Here is a 26540-nt window from a genome sequence, read left to right as displayed (position 1 = left end):
ACAATTGTAGCATATGATTGGTCCCCGATTGCCACGATTTCTGACATTGCCTTTACCTCTTCCTCTACCTCTCTGCTTCCCCACATACATAACCTTGGGTTTGCTGTCTTTTTGGTTAATCCTGTTTTCTATGGATAACAGGATAGGCAGGACGTCTCGAATAGACATATTGCCTGCCTCAGGCCTTGCTGTGAACAACTTTTCTTTCAACTGGGGTATTAAACCATCAAGAAACCTTTGTTTCACCAGTTGTGTAGATGGACTTGCAGTTTCTCCCGCCTTCTCTTCCTCTATTTTAATGCCTGCTTCCTCAGCCATATCACTTAACCTCCTCCAATAAGCCCCTGATGCCTCCTCTTTCCCTTGCTTGGCATTCATAAATTCAGCATGTCTGGTTTGTCCATATATTTGGGGCAATTTTTCCTTCAATTTCTCACAAACCTCCCGTCCACTAACCATCTTACCTAGATTTTTGATGTCTACACCACATTCTTTAAGTATATAACCAGACATGTTGCTTCCCACTGCTTTAATAAGAAGCTGATGAATGTCAGTAGCAGAAGCCTCATATGCTTCCTGTGCAGCGCTAAGTTTGTTTGCAAACCCAATTGGATTCTTTCTAGGGTCTCCCAATCCCTCTAATATGGATCTCATATCTTGGGGACTAAAAGGTACATGCCATTTAATTTGAGACTTACTGTCAACAGCATTACCTTCAAAAACTAATTGGGTTCTGACAGGATAAACTGCAACAGATTGATCTATGACCGGGGCAGAAGGGGCGGCATCTCCCTTCTTTCTCTCTTCATCTTGCTGCCACAATTTGGAAATTATGGTTTGCTCCGGAAGTTCAGACTCTATCTCTCTTTGTCTGGCCAAAGCCTTAAGTTCAGAGAGATCTAGTTTTGCATATGTGCCTTTGGATTTATGCCAATCATCTGTTTCTAAGATTCGAGCCAAATCCCTCTTTGTAGGTTGATATGGGGCTGTTAAACCTCTGCTCTCTACTATATTGCCCAGCTCATCTTTTGTATGTTCCATGTAATCTAATTCTTTTGCTTTTGTGCGTGGACCCCTTAAAGCCAAACTGGCAGCCACATAAGGTGGGGGGTCCTCCTCTACAGAGTCTTCTGGCCAAACGTAGTAAATTTGGGCAGTACTTTTATTAAACATCTCCATCAAGCCAGTTTGATTTGCTACTTTAGCTTCTGTCTCCCATGTGCAAGCTATTCTCCACGTTCCTTCACTGCACAGTAGTGGGCCATAATCGTGCAGAAAAGTTTGCCATACTTGTAAATCAAAAGTCCCTTCAGATTTTAAAGGTTTAGCTGTTCCTTTTGTCCATTCTACCCATTTATCTAGGGGCTCAGTATAGGCGGAACCGTACCTTCGGTTCATATATTCTCTAGCGCTCATCTTGCGCTGGGCATTTTCTGAAGGCTTCTCTCCCTTCATTCTCTTACTTAAATTAATGCCCATAATGACTGGCCAGTCTTCTCTATCTGTGCCTATACACTCTTGCCTCTAAAACAAATAGTACAGCAAATCTGCAGATTTACAAGAAAAGTCTCCACTTATCTACGTGGATAGAAGGGGTTTATGACAATAGACAAAACACTCATTAAGAGACCCTCCTCGTCTCTTCTCTTCTCTGAGTTTTATCTGACCCTACCATGCGCCTCTGACCCAGGTCGCCCACAAGGAGTCAACGCAGGGAACTGCAGAGGATTCTCCCTATCCACACACAGTCCAGCCCGTGAAGGGGGACACAAACACATTCACACCACACACGTTACCCAACCAGAAAGGTCCGAGAGTGGTCTGGTTTCCTTGAGAACCGACAGATAGGATACATAGGAAAGGCAGAAATATAGCAAGCTTAAGGACAGCTTACCTAGCCGGCATTTAGATGTCTGCGTTCCCGATGATCCAGATCAAAGCGCGGTTCCTTCTGGAAACTCTGCCAAGCTCCTGGCTGGCTCGCCAAAACTGTTATGACTGATTTCTGATTGGGACTCTAAAACAAAGTTAATACTGCAGCTGCAGGAACAGATTCACAGGACTCAATCACTGTGTTTAAAATGTCCGTTCAGTGTCAAAATTTATTATTACATGTTATTTTATACATAGATAAGAAAGGGGTGGTGTGAGATGTTATTAAAAACTAACAAATAGAAATATGTTATTAAGAGCTAAACAAATAGAAATATATTATTAAAAGCTAGCGAATAGAACAATTGCAAAAGTAAAACAGTGAGAAGGGAGGGGGGAGTAGAGAGTGTTTAGTAGGAGAGGTTTCTGTGTGTTAGGTGAAGGTTACAGAACACTAAAGCAAAGGAGGACAAAATGGAGTCTCTTGTGCTTAAATGAACAGTACAGTGAATGTCCATGTCATCAATTTCCTTAGGGGGTCTACTTTCCAAAATGGGGTCATTTGGGGGGGTTTTGTACTGCCCTGCCATTTTAGCACCTCAAGAAATGAGATAGGCAGTCGTAAACTAAAAGCTGCGTAAATTCCAGAAAACGTACCTTAGTTTGTAGATGTGACAACTTTTGCGCAAACCAATAAATATACAGTTATTGACTTTTTTTTTACCAAAGACATGTGGCTGAATACATTTTGGCCTAAATGTATGACTAAAATTGAGTTTATTGGATTTTTCTAATAACAAAAAGTAGTCTTTTTACGTTTATATCGCAAAAAATAAAAATCGCAGAGGCAATCAAATACCATCAAAAGAAAGCTCTATTTGTGGGAAGAAAAGGACGCAAATTTTGTTTGGGTACAACATTGCATGACCGCGCAATTACCAGTTAAAGCAGCGCAGTGCCAAATTGTAAAAAGACCTCTGGTCATTGACCAGCAAAATGGTCCGGTCTGAAAGTGGTTAAAGAAATACATCTCTTGGCTATAGCACTCAGAAAACAAAGAAAATATGTTACGCGTTTTTGCGCGATTCGCGTTTTTACAGCTCTAGCTCCGCGCCACGGAACGCACTGGTCCTGGGTTTTTTTTACAGCTTAAAAACGCCTATGCTATTTGCAGCTCAAAAACGCCTAGGTGGGCATGAAGCCATAGACTAACATGGACAGGCGTTTTTAAGCTGCAAAAAACGCTCAAAAAAGCGGCTGTAAAAACGTCCGTGTGCATGAGGCCTAAGTATTCAGACTTTGCTGTGACACTCATATATTTAACTCAGGTGCTGTCCATTTCTTCTGATCATCCTTGAGATGGTTCTACGCCTCATTTGAGTCCAGCTGTGTTTGATTATACTGATTGGACTTGATTAGGAAAGCCACACACCTGTCTATATAAGACCTTACAGCTCACAATGCGTGTCAGAGCAAATGAGAATCATGAGGTTTAGGCTGGGTTCACACGGCTGCGGGTGGGAGACCCGGATGTTATTCGCACCGCACTGCAGTGCAAATCACATCCGATCTCTGTGCGATGCGAGTTCAGCCATACAGATAGTATGGCTGAATTCCCATCGCACCCGCCGCAAACTCGCACAGGACCCTTTTTTTGGTCCGCAGCAGAATCGGATCGCATGGGTGTTCACACCATGCGATCCGATTCCTGTCCGAGTTTGCAGGTCGCACTGCGATATGTGGACTGATCTGGGGGTGTCATTAAGATTTCATTGACACTCCCAGCAGTCCGCATAGGGCAGTGTGAACTGCCAGCGGGAGGCATGCGATGCGGGAAAACGCCGCAGATTCGCGGCGTTCCCGCATCGCTCCGGTGTGAACCTAGCCTAAAGGAACTGCCTGAAGCGCTCAGAGACAGAATTGTGGCAAGTCACAAATCTGGTCAAGATTACAAAAAAATTCTGCTGCACTTAAGATTCCTAGGAGCACAGTGGCCTCCATAATCCTTAGGCTCCATGCACACTGGAGCTCATAAACTGCAGTTTATTGGAGTTTGGGCTTTTTTTTTTTTTTTTTTTTTTTAAAAGCCCATATTCTCCACTCTGTTAGCCTATCTGTCCATGCACACATGGACATTTTTTAGCTTTAATGAGCAGTGGAGTTTATGGGCTTTTTTTCTGAACGCCAGAAATTTGCGTTCAAAGTGCCAGTTTTTTCACCGCCAAAAAAAAATGAACGCTCATAAACACGAGTTAATTAGTGTTCGGCATTCTATTTTTTCAACGCATTGTGGGAGTTTGGAATGCACTGTGGGATTTTTGTAGTGTCCTCTGTGTATTTTTATTGAAAACGCACAAACGCTAGTACAAAACGCTGTTAAAAGCAATTTTTTAAACCAGCGTTTTCTGCCAGCAATCTGGCATCCAGAAAAAGCTTTTTTGAGCTTCAGTGTACATGGAGCCTTAAAAGGAAGATGTTTGGGGCAACCAGAAACCTTCCTAGAGCTGGCTGTCCGGGAGAAGAGCCTTGGTAAGAGAGGTAAAGAAGAACCCAAAGATCACTGTGGCTGAGCTCCAGCGATGCAGTCGGGAGATGGGAGAAAGTTGTAGAAAGTCAACCATCACTGCAGCCCTCCACCAGACGGGGCTTTATGGCAGAGTGGCCTGACGGAATCCTCTCCTCAGTGCAAGACACATGAAAGGATGGAGTTTGCTAAAAAAAAAAAAAAAAAAAAGCACCTGAAGGACTCCAAGATGGTGTGAAATAAGATTCTTTGGTCTGATGAGATCAAGATAGAGCATTTTGGCCTTAATTCTAAGCGGTATGTGGGGAGAAAACCAGGCACTGCTCATCACCTGTCCAATACAGTCCCAGCAGTGAAGCATGGTGGTGGCAGCATCATGCTGTGGGGGTGTTTTTTAGCTGCAGGGACAAGACAGCTGGTTGCAATCAAGGGAAAGATGAATGCGACCAAGTACAGGGATATCCTGGACAAAAACCTTCTCCAGAGTGCTCAGGACCTCAGACTGGGCCGAAGGTTTACCTTCCAACAAGACAATGACCCTGACCCTAAGCACACAGCTAAAATAATGAAGCAGTGGCTTCACAACAACTCCTTGACTGTTCTTGAATGGCCCAGCCAGAGCCCTGACTTAAACCCAATTGAGCATCTCCACCTAAAAATGGCTGTCCACTAACATTTACCATCCAACCTGATAGAACTGGAGAGGATCTGCAAGGAGGAATGTCAGGATCCCCAAATCCAGGTGTGAAGAACTTGTTGCATCTTTTCCAAAAAGACTCATTGCTGTATTAGATTAAAAGGTTGCTTCTACTAAATACCGAGCAAAGGATCTGAATACTTAGGACCATGTGATATTTCAGTTTTTCTTTTTTAATAAATTAGCAAAAATGTCAAGTCTGTGTTTTTCTGTCAATATGGGGTGCTGTGTGTACATTGAGGAAAAAAATTAACTTAAATGATTTTAGCAAATGGCTGCAATATAACAAAGAGTGAAAACTGTACGTCCCCACTGTGTGTGTGTGTGTGTGTATATATATATATATATATATATATATATATATTTTTTTTTTTTTTTTTTTTTTTTTTTTTCTCTTTTTCACTGTGGACTTGCTGAAAATAAGTTTTTTGAATAGATTTTTTTTTTCCACCATGAACTTGTCTACTTCAATATTTTTATATTTCTTTCACTGGGCACTTGCTTATAGTATTTTTTTTCCACTGTGGACTTGCTGAAAATAAGTTTTGAATATATATATTTATATTTTTTCACTGTGGACTTGCTTGACAACAAGTATTTCATTTATTTATTTTTTACCATTAATGTAATTAGTTTGGGAATTCAAGTTGCTCCAACATTCACTCGCACATTGTTCACGGCAATTATATATCGTTTTTCACTTGAGTGAGTGATATATCACATAGCGCTGCATTTATTTATTTTTAATATTTTATACACAGATTATGGGAATGTAAATATGCTTAGCGGCTGTGGATTGGTTCTCTTACGTTTAAAACATTATTTGGACACTCTTCATTGGTAGCTTGCAAAACATATATCCATATTACATTGCATGAACTGCACGTTTGAGATCTCCCCAGAGTGGCTCAATGATATTGAGGTCAGGAGACTGAGATAGCCACTGCAGAACCTTCACTATATTCTGCTGTAGCCAATGACAGGTTGACCTGGCCTTGTGTTTTGGATCATTGTTGTGTTGTAATGTCTAAGTACGTCCCATTCGCAGTGTCCTGTCTAATGAATGCAAATGAGAATGCCAATCAGCAGTGTTCAAACTCTAATCAAGAAGTGGAAAATGAGGGGTTCTGTTGAAACCAAACCATGGTCAGGTAGACCAACAAAAATGTCAACCACAACTGCCAGGAAAATTGTTCAGGATGCAAAGAAAAACCCACAAATAACTTCAGATGAAGTACAGGACTCTATGAAAACATATGGTGTGGCTGCTGCAAGATGCACAATAGGGAGGCACTTGAAAGATGATTGGTCTGCATGGTTGAGTCGCCAGAAAAAAGCCCTTATTACGCTAATGCCACAAAGTATCTGGCTTAGAATATGCCAAACAGCACAGAGATAAGCCTCAAACCTCCTGGCACAAAGTCATTTGGAGTGATAAGACCAAAATTGAGCTTTTTGGCCACAACCATAAATGCTACATTTGGAGAGCAGTCAACAAGGCCTATGATGAAAGGTACATCATTCCTACTGTGAAACATGGGGGTGGATTGCTGATGTTTTGACAATGTGTGAGCTACAAAGGCACAGTAAACTTGGTCAATATTGATGGCAAGATGAATGCAGTATATTATCAAAAAATACTGGAGGAACATTTGCATTCATCAGCCAGGAAGCTGCACATGGGACGTACTTGGACATTACAACATAACAATGATCCAAAACACAAGGCCAAGTCGACCTGTCATTGGCTACAGCAGAATAAAGTGAAGGTTCTGGAGTGGCCATCTCAGTCTCCTGATCTCAATATCATTGAGCCACTCTGGAGAGATGTCAACTTGGAGTTCATGCAAGACATCCAAAGAATTTACAGGTACTGGAGGCTTTTTCCAAGAGGAATGGGAAGCTGAGAAGATAAAAAGCCTCATCCACAAATACCACAAGAGACTTCAAGCTGTCATTGATGCTAAAGGGGGGAAACACACGATATTAAGAACTGGGGTATGTAAAATTTTGATCAGGGTCATTTGGGTAGTTTCTGCTATCATTATGATTTACACGTAAACACAGTTGATTGATAATAAATGGCTTCAGCCAAACACTGACCATGAGTGAAAGAAAAGTTTTTGTGTTATCATTAATATTGTCTGAAAAATGGCCAAGAAATCGTAAATTTTGCCAGGGTATGTAAACTTATGAACACAACTGTATTTGTGCATATTTACGCTCATTTTTGAGTGGCCCCAAACCTGGTCTTCTGGGGTCCCTCTGCGGCTGTCTCAGCCCCTCCCCGCAAGAACTAACCACCTTCATGCGAGCTCTCTTGCATGGTGGTTAGTTCTTGCGGGCGCGCTTCCGTGATACGGCCGGTGGCTATAGCCGCTCACTGTATCACTCGGCCCCGGCGCACCGCATCATTGGATGTGATTGACAGCAGTGCGAGCCAATGGCTGCGCTGCTTTCAATCCATCCACTATAGCCAATCAACAGCCAGGCTGAGTGGCAAAGAGGACATCGGGGGCGATCGCAGCAGGTGAACAGGCTCAGGTAAGTAAAACTGGGGGGGCGGTATTGTCGGATAGGATGCATTAAGGTGAAAAAATGTGAACCTTTACAACCCCTTTAATAAATACATAAAAATTACTGACATCCACGTACAGTGCAACTCATACAAAGGTTTACGGTAAGCGTGTTCAGTTTTCTTTTAATATGTGCTGGTTGTCTATATGCCAAAATCACTCCTTTTCATAAGCCTTCTTTTTTAAAGATTTGTTACAGCAGTATTGTGCAGCAGTGAAAAGATCACAGAGTGTAGATAAAGAGCTTAAGAAGCAGGTCCAACATCTTAACTCGCCAGATATGCAACAGAAGAAGAAGGAGTTGGATGAACAGGAGATACAGTTAAAGAAAATTGAGAAGAAGCTGGGTAAGTGGCATAATTTTATTTGGTATTAGGTCCACACAGAAAAAACTTTGGATAGTATTTTCTTTATTGTGGTTTTACAGAATTGAAGATTAGTCTGATATGTAAGTTACACTGCCACCTTCAGGAGGTTTGGGTACTTGCAAAACAAAACATGTTAGGCCACCCCCCTCTATAATCCTACCTCCAACCATCAGGCCTCAGTTTTTGCAAGTGTCTCAGGAGGTTGGATGCTTCTTCCTCAGGAAGTGCTGTAGAAAACCCTAATTCTTTCCACAATTTTATTTTGAATCAAGATGTGTTTCACCGTGCATATTTTTTCATACGTAACTTCAATCAAGTCTCTAAATATGCTGCTCGAGCTTTTTTTTTCATAGCCGCTATGCAGATTTGCATATGCTCAACAAAAGCTTTTGAGGGCATACCTAAACCCTGAGGGACTGGAGTTCTGCCACTGGCACTTGCCAGACTCTACTGTACTGTATTGGCCACAGAGCGCTCTCTAGGTTAAGAACTGTACAGTCTTTTTTTTTTCTTTTTCCTACATCATGGGACACAGAGCCACAGTATTTACTGAATGGTTTATATAGGCACCTCTAGGTGATGGACACTGGCACACTAGCTTCCTATATAACCCCTCACCTTACTGGGAGCACCCATTTTTTCGCCAGTGTCTAAGGTGTTGGGCACGAGTAAAGACGTGCTGTGCTGAACTCCACTGGAGAAATCTTTGCGGGGGCAAGCCATGCAACTGGATCCATTCAAAGTATATTTTCCAGGCCGAATTGATACCCGGGTCTCGTGTCCGAAGAAACTACGTTTTGCCTGTAACGCTTCTCTTTTTAGGGAGCTGGATCCTGGGATCCAGTGTTTGGTTTTTTCAGCTATATTTTCCTGATGGGGTGCTTTACAGGCCCAGGAGTGTGGATTGATTCCCAGATAACAAAGGGCCCCGGTTCCTGAATGTTTTTTTTAATGGAGCCCACCGTGAGTGGTACTACAGAACCCTGCAGCTGGATAAGGTAAGAGAGATTCCTAAGGAATTTTTCTAATTCTTGTGGGTTTCTCCTCTAAGTAAATGTTGCTTTGCCAAAAGTCGCCACCGGGGGCTGTCAAGAGTACAAACCTTTTCCATGCTTCTCAGTCTTGCTCTGTGTCACAAGCTGCACGCTTCCTCCGAGCCCAAGTTCCTGGTAGGATGTGGGAAGGGGAGTTTTCTCTAGTCGTCCAGGACAGCACTAGAGAGAGATAGGCTCCACCTCCAGAGGCAGTAAACACAATCCAGATCTTTAAAGAGCGGCCTCTGTCCCTTCCCCTTCAGTCTTTGTGTTTCCTCCACCGGAGGAGGAGGCTGGATCAGGAGCTCTCCTTCCCCTGACGGTGGGAGAGCCCAAAAGAGACAGGGAAGGAGGTCTGTGTACCTGTCAGGTAGCGGACATCTGAGGTCCTCCGGTCGGGTTGACAGCAGCTGCGAACCAGCGTTCTCCTTCTGAAAGCCTGGGGAGGGTTGGCGTTCCCTCGCCTGACGATAGGTTCGGATTTGGAGCAAAGTCAAGCGGGGGGCCGGCACAGGCATTGAGTTCCGGCCTGTGGAACGCAGGAGGGGGACAGAGGACTTCCGGCAATCCACTTCCGGTTCCGGATCGTGCGGCGACCGTGGACGATCGGAACCTTGGCTATTTTAAAAAGCCCCGGCCACATAACGAACGTTCTGCATCACAAACGAAGGGAAAAGCCTCTACGCGGTCAGGCAAGATTCCGATCGGACATGGATGCAGTGGAAAGTGGCAGTGGAGCCGAACCAGCTCAGATAGGCAAATACAGTTGTGTCTTGTACCTACGGGGCTGGGAGAGAGGGGGGAGTGATGGACTAATCAATGCAAAGGCATTATGAAATGGTCCGGGTTTGCTTCTCCTCCCTCCCTCTTTAAAACAGAATCCAGACTAGTGTGTCTTGTGAATCCTGTTGGCAGGGTGCACATAGGTGTTTGGTGAAGGCACCCTATTTTTGCTAAGGTTTCGCTGATGTTAGCTTGTCTGTTTTCCCATCCTTTCTTCTCTCCTTCTCTTGTCTTGGGCTCTGCCCAAAGAACCAGAGAGGTCAGGGGGGAAGAAGAGGTGTCCATCATGTATGAACAAATTAAAAGAAGGATGGGTTAAACCCCTTTGTAAACCCTGCATAGACAAATTGGTCTATAAGGAGGCTACAGGGGCTTGTAAGGATCTGATTTTTGGGGTACAGAAAGAAATCCAATCCGTCAAGACAATGCTAGCGCACCTTGAGACCCCAAAACCAGCCGCAGTCCCCCCTGCTTCCACCCTAGAGGAGGTTGACGAATCAGGGGAAGAGGAATTTGTTTCTCTGGATGGCCTAAGTGAGACTGCATCATCCAGAGATATTCCTGCTCAAGGGACAAGCTCTCCCAGATACAGGCTCTCACTCGAGGAGGTTGATGCCTTACTGGGGGTGATTTATGAGACGCTCAAAATTAGAGGAGCAGGTCTCCCTGTCCTTACATGACCGGATGTATCAAACCTTAAAGGAAGATTCAGCCAGGGTTTTTCCAGTTCATAGCACGCTGGCAGATTCAATTAAAAAAGAGTGGGTGGAACCAGAGAAAAAGCTATTTTTTCCTAAGAGTATGAAGCGGAGATTTCCCTTCAGTGAGGACCCCACTTGCGTCTGGAACAAAGTACCTAAGGTAGATGCAGCCTTTTCCCAGTGTGCAAAATCAACAGGCCTCGCCTTTGAGGACATGGGTGTCCTTAAGGAACCCATGGATAAAAGGATGGAGGTACTGCTGAAAAGGTCATGGGAAGTAACCATGACCAATTTAAAACCTGCAATGGCCACAACAATAGTGGCTCGCAATTTGGAGGTCTGGCTGGAACAGTTGCAAGGCCATTTGGAAGGAGAAACCTCCAGGAAGGAAATCCTGGATTCCCTTCCTATGCTACATAAAGCAGCAGGCTACATGGAAGACGCATCTGTGAAGTCAGTCAAATTGTCAGCTAGGACCGCTGCCCTAGTAAACGCATCTCGGAGGGCACTTTGGTTGAAGTCTTGGTCAGGGGACCCAGCTTCAAAAGTGAGGTTATGTGGCATTCCCTTTGAGGGAGACCTCTTGTTCAGGCAGGATCTTAAGAAAAAAGGCAACAGGTAAACGTTTTTTTCGTCCACAAAGGCAGGGACAGTCACAAGGACAGACCTCTAAGGAGTCAAATCCTAAAAAACTGTGGGCGGGGGGAAAACAGAAAAGCAATCTTTTTTCCTCTTCTAAAAAAACCAATAAGTCCCAGTGACTTGGTTCCTGTGGGGGGAAGACTGGGGCAGTTCCCCCCACAATGGGAAAAAACTACCCCAAAAAATTCTGAAGATCATCAGGGAGGGTTACAAAATACAGTTCAAAGACACCCCACCTACAAGGATGTGTCTGACCAAGCCTCCCAAGGATCCTCAGAAAGCAACGGCCTGGCTGTCGCAAATTGGCAATCTAATAGATCAGAGGGTTCTAGTGCCAGTCCCAACACAGAAGATAAACCACGGTTTCCACTCACATGTGTTTATAGTAAAATAAACGTCAGGCAAATTCTGGTTAATTTTGAAACTAAATTTAGTAAACAATTGGGTAACGCACAAAAAATTCCGGATGGAAACTATTTTTACAGTGAGGTCAATAATCCCTCCGAATTGTTTCATGGCCTCACTCGATCTGAGGGACGCCTACCTACACATCCCCATTCACAAGAACTCTCAAAAATATTTGAGGATAGCAATTCAATGGGGAAGGCAAACCCGATACTTCCAGTTCAGGGCCCTTCCATTTGGTCTATCTTCCTCCCCCAGGATATTCACCAAGGTCCGGGCGGAAGCATTGGCTCCCCTGAGACTGAAAGGGGTCGCGGTCATACCATACTTGGACGACCTTTTATTCTTCGCCCCCTCAAAACTCTGACTGCAGGGAGACCTGAGGGTAGCCATCTCTTGTCTAAAAAGACTTGGGTGGTTAATAAACGAAGAAAAGTTGCAATTGACACCGACACAGGCCATACAGTATCTGGGTTCTTGGTAAACTCGGTGTCACAGAAAGTCTTCCTCACAGAGGAAAAAGTAGAAAAGATGAAGGCAACGGTAACCTTTTTGCAGAGCAATTTCCCTCCGCTCAGCTATGGCAGGATTGGGCCTGTTAGTGGCAACAATCCCTGCAGTTCCTTGGGCAAGGGCTCTTTTCAGGTGCCTTCAGGCCAACATCCCGAGCAGCTGGGACGGAGCACAAGAATCCCTGGATGGGATTATCCAACTATCCTCAAAGACCAGAAGTTCTCTTTGGTGGTGGAGGAAAGAGGAGAACCTAGTACGGGGTCTATGGTGGTCTCCTCCAGTGTCTGTCCGCATCACTACGGATGCCAGTGCTTGGGGCTGGGGGGCCCATTTAGGGTCGAAATTAGCCCAAGGGCGCTGGGGGAAGGCGCAGTCCCAGAGGTCAGGCAATTGGAGAGAGTTGCAGGAAATCTGGGAAGCATTTTGTCAGGGATCTGAGGGACCACCACGTACAGGTCCTCTCGGACAGCGTGGTGGCGGTTTCCTACCTAAACAAACAGGGAGGAACGAGATGCCCATCCTTGATCGGGCTCACAAGTACGATCTTGTACTGGGCCGAGGAAAACCTAGAGTCGGTCTCGGCAGTCCATCTAAAGGGGGTGGACAGCCACCTGGCAGATTTTCTGAGTCGACACCAAGTGTGCGAATCAGAATGGTCCCTGAACAGGGAAATCTTCCAGCTGAAAGTGCGGAAATGGGGTCTCCCGGAGGTGGACTTGTTCGCCAGGAAAGTGAACACTCAGGTCCCAGTGTACTTCTCACTAGAGAGGGAGGCAGGGGCAAAAGGGATAGACACTTTTGCACAAAACTGGGCGTTTCACACTTGCTACGCATTCCCCCCCATTCAAGCTAATTCCTCTAGTCCTGAGGAACTTTCTGCAGGAATGGACTACGTTAATATTGGTGGTTCCATATTGGCCAAAGAGACTGGTTCTCAATGCTGCTAGGCTTGACAGACGAGCCTCCCCTCATGCTGCCCGGAGGAGGGGGGCAGAGCATCCACGCAACTTCATAGCTATAAAGGTGCACTTTTGCAGATGAACATAACTAAAGGAGGGACACGGAGCAGATGGATGGCATGTGAGTGCGGGTGACACAGGTATTCCCAGGCACGTTTACTTAGCATGAGACTGAGCCTTGATAGTGGCAGTTGCTGAACTATTTTGCTTAGCAGTGGGTGCATTTCTGGTAGTACCTCTGCATTTGTGCTTAGCACTATGGGCAGAAAGGGAGGTACAAATACCCTTAAAAAAATGGGGTCTCAAAGGGATCTCCCTCACGCTTTGAGGACCCCCCCTCTGCAACGCCATCTCCCCCTGAAAGACCTAGGGAGGCGGGTCAGAGTGAGCCAGTGGGGTTAGGGGCTGCAACTGCTTGTGGCATTTCAGCCCCTGTATCTATTACTCAGGAGGTTTTTTCCTCGGCCATGAGTGGATTAGAGGAAAGATTAGTGGCCTTAATTGCATCTTCACAAAGTGGAAGAAAACGCATTACGTTCCCTTCTACCACCAAGGACCCTCAAAGAGAGGAACTCTGGGAAAGGGGAAACGAATTCCCCTCAGGGGACCGGGAAGAGACTGATGACTCTTCTTCTGAGGAATTAAGTGGTGAAGGACCCTCTTCAGCTTCACAGGCTGGGTGCATTCTCTTGAAATGGTCTGCTCCACATTTAAAGCGGGGTTCCACCCTAAAGTGGAACTTCCGCTGATCGGAACCCTCCCCCTCTCCGGTGTCACAATTGCCACCTTTCAGGGGGGAGGGGGGTGGAGATACCTGTCAAAGACAGGTATTTACACCCACTTCCGGGCATAGACTCCCGTGGGAGTCTATGCCTCTTCCTGTCCTGCCACGCTGTCTGCTGGGACACACACGGGTCCCAGAGACAGCGCGGACAATTCCTATTGCACTGCGCGACTAAGTCAGCAGCTGTGGTATTTATAGCTGCTGTCTTTTAATATTTTTTTCCCCAGTACAGTCCCGCTTTAAGTTACCCGTAACTGAGTCGGTTGAAAAGCCCACTTCTTCTTTGGGTTCACTGAAGCCTCCTCAAGTTGTGCATACTTTTCCTGTTCATTCATTGCTGGAAAAGCTTATTTATTCTGAGTGGGATCACCCAGATAAACATTTTTTCCCTCCTAAAAAGTTTTCAACACTTTATCCTATGGAGGAAAAATTTGCAAAGATGTGGGGTATACCAGCAATTGACACTGCTATATCCTCTGTAAATAAAAGTTTGACGCTCAAATGCTTAGGGATCCAACTGATAAAAAGTTGGAATTCCTTTTAAAAATTCATTTGCAGGTTCAGTAGCTCAAACTGCAGTGGTGGCAATTGGCTATGTCAATCCTTGAGAGACCACTTGAAACAGGTGCTCAAGGTTTACCCTGAACAACAGGCCCAGGAGCTAGCCGAGCTGCCAGTGGCTTTGTGTTTTGCAGTTGACGCAATCATTGATTCTATCCTTCAGACCTCTCGCCTTACTCTTGGGCTGGTGCATATTCGTAGAATCTTATGGTTGAAAGCCGAAGTGCCATGTAAAAAGCTCCTGGCTGGTTTCCCCTTCCGCGGTGTAACGCTGTTTGGGGATGATTTGGACAATTTTATCCAAAAAATCTCAAGTGGGAAAAGTACTCTTTTGACAGTTAAGAAAAGGAGTAAATGTCCCTCATTTAAATGGGCTCTTTCTCCAGTGCCAGGGGCATCAGCCTTCACCGTCAGGTGGACGTAGTCAGGACGTAGTCAGGGCGAAGAAAAGTCCTTCTATTTGCCTTTGTATGAGGTTGTTGGGAAAGATGGTGGCTTACTTCAAAGCGATTCCTTATGCTCAGTTTCATTCAAGACAGGCTTCAAAACAGTATCCTGTCTGCCTGGGACAAGAAAGTCAAGGCACTAGATTTCCGACGCGTTTATCACCAATAGTGCTTCAGAGCCTCAGTTGGTGGTTGATACCCGAGAATCTGCGGAAAGGGAAAAACTTCTTTCCAGTTACCTGGAAAGTGGTAACAACAGATGCCAGCCTTTCGGGTTGGGGAGCAGTTCTGGAAGAGATGACTGTCCAAGGCAAATGGTCCAGAACTGAGAGGACCTTACCCATCAACATTCTAAAGATTCGGGCAACGTACCTAGCCCTAAAAGGCTGGACATCCAGGTTGCAGGGTTGTCCTGTCAGGATCCAATCCGACAGTGCCACGGCAGTGGCTTATATCAATCACCAAGGGGACTCCAGAAGTCATGCAGCCCAGAGAGAGGTAAACCAGATCTTAACCTGGGCAGAAAAGCATGTGCCGTGCATAACTGCAACCTTCATTCCATGAGTAGAGAACTGGCAGGCAGATTACTTAAGTCACCAGCAGTTGTTCCCAGGGGAATGGTCTCTTCATCCCAACATCTTCCTGGCTATATGCCAAAGATGGGGAATCCCGGACGTAGATCTTTTTGCGCCCAGGTTCAGCTACAAGATCGACAACTTTGTGTCAAGAACAAGGGATCCACTTGTATGCAGTTCTCACTGATTTATGCATTCCCTCCTATTCTGCTGCTACCACGACTTCTTCGCAGGATCGAACAGGAAAAGAAGTCAATGGTTCTTGTGACCCAGAACATCTTGGTATGCAGAAATAGAAAAGATGGTGGTAGGGCCCCCATGGACCCTACCACCACGTTCAGACCTGCTATCGCAGGGGCCAGTGTTCCATTCTACCTTACAGACACTAAATTTAACGGTTTGGCTATTGAAACCCACGTTTTGAAGAATCGCTGGCTTTCAGGCTCAGTAATATCTACCTTGATTAATGCAAGGAAGCTAGCTTCCAGAGCCATTTATTGTAGAGTCTGGACGGCATATGTTTCCTGGTGTGAATCCAGGGATTGGCATCCCAGAAAGTATGTCATAGATTGAATCCTTGCTTTTCTGCAAATGGGGTTAGAGATGAAGCTGGCCTTGAGTACTATCAAGGGCCAGGTCTCGGCCTTATCTGTATTATTTCAATGTCTGCTTGCTTCGCATTCTTTGGTCCGAAGCTTTATACAGGGGGTGACGCAGCATTTAATCCAGTGGTTAGGTCACCCCTGAACCCTTGGGACTTGAATTTAGTTCTGTCGGCATTACAGAAACCTTTTGAGCCGATACAACATATTGCCTTAGTCCTGTTGACAAGGAAGCTAGTTTTTCTGGTAGTCATTTCTTCTGCAAGAAGGGTATCAGAATTGGCGGCCCTTTCTTGTAAAGAGCCATATGTAATCATTCACAAGTATAGAGTAGTATTGCATCCTCATTTCAGGTTTTCATCTAAACCAGGATATTGTTCTGCCTTCATATTTTCCATAACCCTGTTCTACAGAAGAAAAGTCACTACATTCTGTGGATGTAGTGAGAGATGTCAAAATCTATTTGGAGGCGACTACTCAGGTTTGAAAAATTGATGTTTTGTTTGTGTTGCCTGCAGGTCCTAGAAAAGGACAGGCAGCATCGAAATCTACTATTGCTAAGTGGATTCGCCAAGTAATTATTTAAGCTTATGGTTTGAAGAGGAAAGTTCCCCATTTTCAAATAAAAGCACATTCCGCAAGGGCTGTTAGTGCTTCATGGGCAGTGTATCACCGGGCCTCCATGGCTCAAATCTACAAGGCCGCAACTTGGTCTTCAGTCCATACATTCACTGGATTCTATCAGGTGGATGTGAGAAGGCATGAGGATATCGCCTTTAGGCGCAGTGTGCGGCAGGCAGCAGTATAAGGTCCTCAGGTCTGATTGCACCCTAATTTTTGTTTGTGTCTCCCTTCCCTCAGATAGCATTGCTCTAGGACAGTGATGGCGAACCTTGGCACCCCAGATGATTTGGAACTACGTTTCCCATTATGCTCATCCACTCTGCCCTGTACTTGAGCATCATGGGAAATGTAGTTCCAAAACTTCTGGGGTGCCAAGGTTCGCCATCACTGCTCTAGGACATCCCATTGAGTAAATACTGTGGCTCTGTGTCCCAGGACGTACGAAAAATAAAATAGGATTTTTATAACCGCTTACCTGTAAAATCCTTTTCTTTGAGTACATCACAGGACACAGAGGTCCCCCACTGTCTTCTAATACACATATATTATTTTGCTATAAAACTGAGGTACTCCCAGTAAGGGGAGGGGTTATATAGGAAGCTAAATTTCCTGTCTAGGGTGTGCCAGTGCCCATCACCTAGAGGTGCCTATATAACCCATTCAGTAAAGGCTATGGATCTGTGTCCCGTGATGTACTCAAAGAAAAGGATTTTACAGGTAACCTGTTATAAAAATCCTATTTTTGTGAACCAGTCTCACTTTGTGTATCAGCCTATGGTTGTGGTGAAGATAAACCTTGTAAGCTATCTTTGGGCACTGAGCTCTGCATTGTGGTGCTTTTTCCAGATTTGTATTAATAAGCCACAAAGATTCCTCTTCAAGTCCCGAACTGTGACACACCCTCTGGTGTGACTCAGTCTCTGAAAATGCAATAGGTGAGATAGGCCTTTAGAACAAACTATTTCTCCAGTGCTCCAAAAACAGTCACTAGTCTGGGATACGCGCACAATCTATATAACCTCAGGGACAATGCAAACAATTGGCTATTACATTTCAGGGACAAATCTCTTTCCTCTAAGCTCTGTGAGTATTAATTTGGTTTCCTTAACCGCTTCAGCCCTGGGAGATTTTACCCCCTTCCTGACCAGAGCACTTTTTACAATTTGGCAATGCATCACTTTAACTGACAATTGCGCGGTCATGCGAAGCTGTACCCAAACTAAATTTGCATTCTTTTTTTTTTTCAAAGAATAGAGCTTTCTTTTGGTGGTATTCGATTACCTCTGAGGTTTTTATTTTTTGCGCTATAAACCCCAAAAAAGTAAATTTTGGGAAAAAACAATATTTCTCTTATATTCACTGAATGACACAGCTCCTCTCTTTAGCCATTGGGTTGTTACGCCACCTTTAGGAGAGGACTAGGCATAACATGTTAACATGCAATGATAACTCAAAACTTCTAGTTCTGCCTAAGGGCCGGTCCCTTAGGTAACAACCCCTCAGCCTGCCAGTTTTATTTTGCCTAGTGAGGGAGAAGGACCTAGGAACCCTACGGGCCCATTGGTCCATGTTTTTTTCTGCAAAAGCTTTGCTTTTTGCGCAAGACTAAAGATCCTGTGATCTGCCATCAACAGCCGGCTGGGTGACAGGCTGGATACCCTTATCCTTGTAGCCTCCCCAGCCTGGCCAGCGAGCGTGTGCAGGCCAGAGCTACACACAGGGTCAGCCACGACATACCTCAGCTCCAGAGGTGGTCGGTGAATGCTCCGGGGCACACATATGACTGGACTACAGATGTCTGCGTCACAGTGTGCCGGGCCAACAGCCACCCCATACTGATCGGAGAGTGGGTCTGTGATGGAATGTCTCCCAGCTCTGCAGCACTGGTAAGTACAGCTCTCCCTGCCTCGGTGGGGCTGAGCAGCTGGGCATTCCCTGGGAGATTGATTCGGGGTTCCCTCACCTCCCTCTCTTCTCTCCATGTCCCATTCTTCCCTCCCCCTCCCTGTGGGGGATGCTGCATGAGGCTGCTGAGCGGTGTGTGTGTCAGATGCAGGGGCTCTCTGAGGGGGCTCTCACCTGGGGGGGAACTGCGCTGGCTGGCTGTGCCCTGATGTGCGTGATTCTCTCTCTGGGGGGTGTCTGGTGGCTGTGCCTGTCGATCGCTGCAGCACTGTTCACCGCCATTTCTCTGCCTCTGTCCCTCATGGTATACAGTGTTTGGTGGCCATCTTAGGTGGAGCAAGGAGCAGCATGCTTTCCTGTAGCTCAGCGGCCATTTTCCCTGTGTTTATGTCCTTTATACTGGACGCTCGGCGGGCATTTTCTTGGAGCCTGAACACGTTTTGGATCAGTTACAGCGCTATAGGCAGCGGCTCTGGACAGCGCAGTGTGATCACCTATGCACCTGGGAGCTGACAAGGGACACAGGCAATACTAGCTGGACAGCGCAGAACCAGTCAGGGTGGTGAGTCCTGCGGGAAAGAGCCTCTCAGCCAGCAGCAGTTAGGAGGGTGGGACCATCACTGTCCTAAGTCTCCATCAGGTGGCAGACGGGGTAGAGTCAGCATGGCTTCAGAAACTGGTGTTTCTTCCCCTGAAATTCAAGCAATTGCAACCGGTTCGCCTGCAGGCTGTTCAGTGCCTCTGGACGCTTTATCAACGGTGCTCAATTCATTCGTTGCCAAGATGGAGGCGTGGCGTGAGCGCAAAGGTGGTAAAAAAAAACGCCCCCCCCCCCCCCCCCATCCTCCGGGGAGAGCTCAGACTCAGGCCCTGGCTGGTGACCCCTGCTCTGCCGGTTCATATGACGCTGACCAGGACTAATAGGACAGTGATGATGAGTCCCCGTTGGGTACCTGTGCTCGAAAAAGCGCTTGTTGGAGCACTTATCACAGCTGTCCATGATACCCTGAAAATTCAGGAGCCAGCAGATTCCTCTGCTGATGTAGCGGTCCCTTTTAGGTCCCATAGGCCATCCCCTTCACCTAAGGTGTTCCCGTATCTGACTTATTTTGATAAGTTCATTTACAAGGAATGGGGTCAACCGCAACGGACCTTTTCGGTCCCCAAATACATGGCGGTGCGTTACCCCTTTGAGGAGAGCCTTTAAAAAAAATGGTCAGCTCCTCAGGTCGTGGACCCCCAGTATCGAGGTTAAACAAAGTAACCACGATCCTGGTAGAGGGGACTCCACACACAGGAAGGCCAAAGCAGTGGCTCATTTCTTGTTTACGATTATGGGGTCAACCATGCGACCAGTACTGGAATCTGCACTTGTGTCGCAGACACTAACTGAGTAGGCAAAACTGTTGCACCGCAAATTGGGAGAACAACAGGCTTCTCCTGTCTGCGTGGAACTAGCAAACCAACTAGTGCAAGGCCTTAAGTACGTTTGTGATGCGGCCCTGGATACCCTCCCTCTGTTATCCAGGGCTTCAGTGTCAGCACTGGTGCTGAGGCACCCGATTTGGTTAAAATGCTGGTCTGTCTACCAGGCATCTAAAAAAGCCCTGACGGATCTTTCCTTCCTTGGCGACCAACTCTTTGGAGCCTCTTTGGATTAGATTATAAAAAATTGCCACAGCTGGCAAGAGTACTCTACTCCCACAGGCCAGGAAGGCTAAGGAGCCACGCTGTAGGCAAGGGCCCTCCTTCTCCGCTCACAAATGGCTTTTTTCGTCTGCCCGGGGCTTCAACCAAGCATCCCCAGCCCGACAGAACAACCTCTGAATGACCAAAGCGCCCCTGGAACCGCAAGCCTGCAAGTAAAAGTGCTACCGCATGAAGGTTTGCGCGACACGGGTGGGGGGTCACCTTATGGAGTTTGCAGCCCGGTAGAGAGCTCGGCTGTCTGACCAATGGGTCTGCGTTCTGATTTCCTCAGGCTACAAGAAAGAGTTCCTCTCTTGGCCGCAAAACAGATTCTTCCCCTCCAGCATACCCGTACTCCCGGCTCGCCGGGAGGCCCTTTTGGGGGCAGTAAGGGACCTGCTGAGTCGTGGGGTGATGGATACCTGTTCCGGAATCGGAACGTTTCCAGGGGTTCTACTCAAACCTGTTTGTAGTCCCCAAGAAGGAAGGGATACGTCCAATCTTGGATCTGAAAGCCCTCAATTACTTTGTGAAAGTACAGAGGTTCAGAATGGAATCAGTTCGCTCAGTAGTTGCTGCACTCCATCAAGGGGACTCCCTGGCGTCCTTAGACATCCAGTATGCGTACCTGCACATACCCATATGCCTCCGGCTCTCCCTTTTGGTTTGGCATCAGCCTTTCCGAGTCTTTACCAAGGTATTGGCTCCTCTTTTGGCGTTGCTGCAGCAACGCGGGATCCTGATCGTGGGATACCTAGACGATCTCCTCCTGAGAGCATCTTCCGCCTCAGAGTTAGAGGAGGATGTGGCAATCACCATGCAGGCCCTGCAGGAATTTGGGTGGCTGTTGAACCTAAAAAAGTCAGTAATCGTACCGACTCAGCGTTTGGAGTACCTAGGCTTACTGCTGGACTCCAAGGAAGCGAGAATGTTTCTCCTTCAGACAAGCTGCAGACTCTCAGAGCCGCGGTAAAACTGTTGATGAACCACAGGTGGACGTCGCTACGCTTCTGCATGCAAGTTCTGGGACTCATGGTGGCCTCCTTCGAGGCGGTACCGTATGCCCAGTTTCACACCATAGTCCTGCAGAAGGAGATCTTGACAAAATCGGACAACTCTCCATTGTCCGTGGATCGGCAGATTCAGGTGAGCCAGTTAGTCAGGGATTCCCTGCTCTGGTGGCTGAGGTCCTTGGCACTTCAGCCTGGGAAGTCGTTCCTACCTCTAAAATGGACAGTGATCACAATGGACGCCAGCCTGGGGTTTAGTAATGGGAGTTTAGTCGACTTGGGGCCTCTGGTTGGTGGAGGAATCCAAGTTGCCAATCAATCTGCTCGAGCTGAGCGCGATCAGGCTATGCCTCTCCACATGGTCGATAAGACTTCAAGGGCGTCCGATCAGGGTCCAGTCAGACAACGCCACGGCTGTGGCATACATCAATCACCAAGGAGGAAAAAGAAGATTGGCCGCCGCACAGGAGGTCGCTCACATCCTTCAGTGGGCAGAGCAACATGTACCGGCCCTGTTGGCCATTGACATCCCGGGAGTGGAGTCGCCAGATGCTGGACCCAGGAGAATGGGCATTGCATCCAGAGGTGTTCAGGATACTGTGCCTGCGGTGGGGCACACCAGACGTGGACCTTCTGGCCTCCCATCTCAACCGGAAGGTGCAGAGATTCGTGTCCAGAACAAAGGATCTGTGGACAGACGTGCTGGTGGCTCCGTGGGATCAGTACCAGCTGATCTATGCCTTTATTACCACGTCTGCTCCGCAGAGTGGAGGCCGAGGGGATCCTAGTAATACTGATTGCCCCAGATTGGCCCCAGTGTCCCTGGTACACAGACCTAGTGCGCCTGGTGGCAGACGCTCCTTGGCGACTGCCGTTACGAGAAGACCTTCTGTCTCAAGGTCTGATTCTCCATCTTGCTTTACCATCGCTGGTTTTGACGGAATGGCTATTGAGAGCCAGGTGTTGAGGAACCGGAGTCTTTCGGACTCTGTGATCCCAACTATGCTGAGGGCACGGAAATTCTATTCTCGGAAGATATATCATCATACCTGGAAGGCCTACATCTCCATGTGTGAGGAGAAAGGATGGCATCCACGTTCCTTTTCTATATCCAGGATCCTGCTGTTTCTTCAGCAAGGAGTAGACCAGAAGTTGGCTTTAAGAACTAGTAAGGGATAAATATCAGCTTTGGCTGTCTTTTTTCAGCGACCCCTGGCATCTCACTCTCTAATGAGCACTTTTGTTCAAGGGGTCCGACATGTAGTTCGGTGCATCCACCATTACCCCCGTGGGATCTGAACCTGGTGTTATCAGCGCTTCAAAAACCGCCATTTGAAAATATCAGAGAGATCCCTCTGTTGACTCTTTCCCAGAAAGTGGTCTTTCTAGTGGCCATTACTTCAGCCAGGAGGGTTTCGGAACTGACGGCTTTGTCTTGCAAGTCGCCCTATCTGGTTATCCACAAGGATAAGGTGGTGTTGTGTCCGCAACCTGCTTTTCTGCCGAAGGTGGTTTCGGCGTTCCACATCAATGAAGACATTGTGTTACCATCTCTGTGTCCTAAACCGACACAGCCTAAGGAGGTGGCCCTCCATTCCCTGGACGTGGTTTGGGCTCTGAAGGTTTTTTTGTCTGCTACGGCTCCCTTTCGGAATTCAGACTCCTTGTTTGTTTCGGTGGTTGGTCTGAAAAAAAAGGCATGGCGGTCCTGTTGGCCACCATTTCTAGGTGGATCAGACAGATTGTTGTACAAAAGTATAAGTAACGGAGCAGCTGAACACTAAAGGTAAATATAACAAAAACCTCAAAGAAACATCATAAACAGATCAGTGCAGCGCTGATTGTTGTACAGGCCTACGCCTTGAAGGGGCAGGTGCCCCCCTTTCCGGTCACAGCCCACTCCACCAGGGCAATTGGAATGCCTTGGGCCTTCCAACATCAAGCGTCTGTCGCTCAAGTGTGTAAACCGACGACTTGGTCGTCTGTCCACACCTTTACAAAATTCTACAAGGTAGATGTCAGCGCATCGGCTGATGCCTGTTTTGGCCGCAACGTTTTGCAGGCGGCCGTATAATTGCAATTGCACTTACATTTTTTTCCTGGTTTTTGGTAAAAACACAGTACCTTTAAGTAAATGCTCTGTTGCATTTGTTACCGCAGTTCTGCAGCGGTTTGGAGGTAGTGACTCCCAGATTGAGGAGCACTGTTTTTTTGTTGGTAAAAAAGTTCTTGGTTATTCCCACACGCTTGTTTTTGTGGGTAGAGTTTTTATACTAGTTCCCACATGCCATTGTGGGTTACATTTTTTATGCTGTTTTCCCACCCCTCGTTTTGGCACTGCTTGTCCCAATGGTCTAAGAAAAAAGAGAGAAAATAGGATTTTTTGTACTCACTGTAAAATCCTTTTCTCTGTAGTTCACCGACGGACACAGCATTCTCCCATCCTATTTTTGTCTATGTTATAATGCTTGTTGACGTACTGAGGCTGCATTAGCAGGCTCAGGGGTTGTTACCTAAGGAAACGCCCCTTCGGCGTAACTAGAAAGTTCTAGTTTTTATATAACATGTTAACATGTTCTGCCTAGTCCTCTCCTGAAGGTGGCGTAACAACCCATTGGTCTAAGAAAGGAGCTGTATCAGTCGGTGAACTACAGAGAAAGGGATTTCATGGTGAGTACAAAAAATCCTATTTTTTCATAGTTTGTTTTGGCTCTCTTAAAACTTGTCTGTTTGATTTACCCTGTATATTTGTAATAAAAGCTGTTGTCCCTGTAAAGGGTGATTTAAATTCAACCAGTTATGTATGTTTCAATGTTTACTTGTATTTTTCAGGTATTACACCAAAAAATCAAAATACTGAAGCTCTGTCTGATTGCCCTATTCCAACTAAGCGAGTGAAAAGGGATATAAGTAAATAGGTAATTTGTGAGTACACTACTTAAGTACTGTTTTAAAAGTTTATTAAGCAGAATTACTTTCCTGCTATTTTACTGGATAAGCCCTCAAACACATAACTTATCACAATTCTACAGCAGGGAGAAGGAGGCATTATTTCTCTTTGTCTATCCCTTTAAAGTAGCCTTTCTCAACCTTCTTAACCCGAAGAAACCCTGAAGGTAACTTTCAGGTCTCAGGGAACTGCGGCTAAAAGTTATCATATCTACCATTTATGTAAATTGGCATGATCAGTAAGCTGTTGAAAGTATTAAATAAAGGAATAAAATATATCTAAATCTTTGACGCCCAGAGCCGATTATTTTACAACACTCCCTTGCTCTATATGTCAGCATTAATGATGAAAATTAAAAATGATAGGTAAGAAACTAACATAGACTGTGAACATTGCATTGTCACCTTACTTTAGTTAGCAACGAAATTCCCACTTACACTGGTGGTCAGCGGAGAAAAGCCCCCTTGCCCTGGTGATTAGTGTAGAATTAACCCCTTACAATACATGTCAGTTGAAAATGTCCCCCTCACATTGGTATCCACTGTAGGAGGAGAGCAATCGGTCATTGCTTTCTGATCAAGGAACCCCTAGCAATCTCTAATGGAGAGCCCTGGTTGAGATAGCCTATTTTAAAGACAAAAAAACTTTGTTAGAGCCTAATGCCCAGCATATTTCCCATACGGCATTTGTTGAATCAGTTTTCAAATTTTAGATTTTTTTCAGCATGAAAGGGATTTAAAATAGTGTTTTATATACAGTTGCAAAAAAAAAGTATGTGAACCCTTTTGGAATGATATGGATTTCTGCACAAATTGGTCATAAAATGTGATCTGATCTTCATCTAAGTTCCAACAATAGACAATCACAATCTGCTTAAACTAATAACACACAAAGAATTAAATGTTACCATGTTTTTATTGAACACACCATGTAAACATTCACAGTGCATGTGGAAAAAGTATGTGAACCCTTGGATTTAAAAACTGGTTGAACCTCCTTTGGCAGCAATAACTTCAACCAAACATTTCCTGCAGTTGCAGACGTGCACAACAGTCAGGAGTAATTCTTGACCATTCCTTTTTACAGAACAGTTTCAGTTCAGCAGTATTCTTGGGATGTCTGGTGTGAATCGCTTTCTTGGGGTCATGCCACAGCATCTCAGTCAGGTTGAGGTCAGGACTTTGACTGGGCCACTCCAGAAGGCATATTTTCTTCTGTTTAAGCCATTCTGTTGTTTGTTTACTTCTGTGCTTTGGGTCGTTGTCCTGTTGCAACACCCATCTTCTATCGAGCTTCAGCTGGTGAACAGATGGCCTTAAGTTATCCTTCAAAATGTCCTGATAAACTTGGGAATTCATTTTTCCTTCAATGATGGCAATCCGTCCAGGCCCTGACGCAGCAAAACAGCCCCAAATCATGATGCCCCACCACCATACTTCACAGTTGGGATGATGTTTTGATGTTGGTGTTCTGTGCCTCTTTTTCTCCACACATAATGTTGCGTGTTTCTTCCAAACAACTCAACTTTGGTTTCATCTGTCCACAGAATATTTTGCCAGTATTGTTGTGGAACATCTAGGTGCTATATATATATATATATATATATATACTGTTTTATTTAGAGTGTATATATAATTTTTTTATTATATAATGCAGTATATTTCTACTAACATTTAATTTAAGCGGTACTTAACCCCAAACCAAATATGTAATATATTGCAGCTTACCAATCCTTAGATGTGATGGCTGCATTCATTCTGTTTTTTAAGGCTTCTTTCCCTCTGTTTTCACATGGTGATCTGGCCAGTAACAATACACCTTCTGTATTAGAGTGCCTCCACTCTGGATGAGAGAGCACAGGAGCACCTTTGAATATCAGCATTCTCAGTATGGGGGGAGGGGAGTGTTAGAGGTACTAGCAGATTTAGATACACTAAAAAATGTAAGTCAAACTCCAGCTTTCACAACAGCTACAACAACAGTTTTTGTTTTCTTTTGGGATTTTTAGTGATAAATGGTTTGTCTCAACACTCTGATACATTTGCAGGAGAGCTTGCTCTGTTGAAAAATAACAGACTTACTGGCTAGATCACCAGGTGAAAATAAATAAAAGAAAGCAGCCATTAAATCTAAGAATTTGTAAGCTGCAAAATAATAAATGCTTGCTTCTTGGATTATTACCACTTTAAAATAAATAAATATTACACAAAATGTAAAAAGAAAATGTTATTTTCAATGTATCTTAAAATCCTATCCTCAGTACAAAACCATTATCTTATTGATACGCCAATCCCTAACAGTGGCTGTAAACTTAAAGTGA

At 45.5% G+C, this 26540-nt stretch overlaps 1 protein-coding gene across 3 annotated transcripts in view; it reads left to right on the top strand.

Annotated features, from left to right (window-relative positions):
* Positions 1 to 26540, top strand: part of SMCHD1 (structural maintenance of chromosomes flexible hinge domain containing 1) — a 621656-nt gene that overhangs the window by 566183 nt on the left and 28933 nt on the right. For 2 of the 3 annotated variants that reach the window (XM_077492529.1, XM_077492527.1), the window contains 2 exons: positions 7858 to 8016; positions 24103 to 24188. In XM_077492529.1, coding sequence (XP_077348655.1) covers positions 7858 to 8016; positions 24103 to 24188 — 245 coding nt within the window. Of the gene's footprint in view, positions 1 to 7857; positions 8017 to 24102; positions 24196 to 26540 lie in introns of all 3 variants that reach the window. The other variant, XM_077492528.1, reaches the window with a different exon arrangement.

This window comes from Lithobates pipiens, unplaced genomic scaffold (genome assembly GCF_037356315.1).
Source record: "Lithobates pipiens isolate NorthernLeopardFrog02 unplaced genomic scaffold, aLitPip1_a1.2 Scaffold_19, whole genome shotgun sequence".
Lineage (NCBI taxonomy): Eukaryota > Metazoa > Chordata > Amphibia > Anura > Ranidae > Lithobates > Lithobates pipiens.
This window is presented reverse-complemented; position numbering and strand designations above follow the sequence as displayed.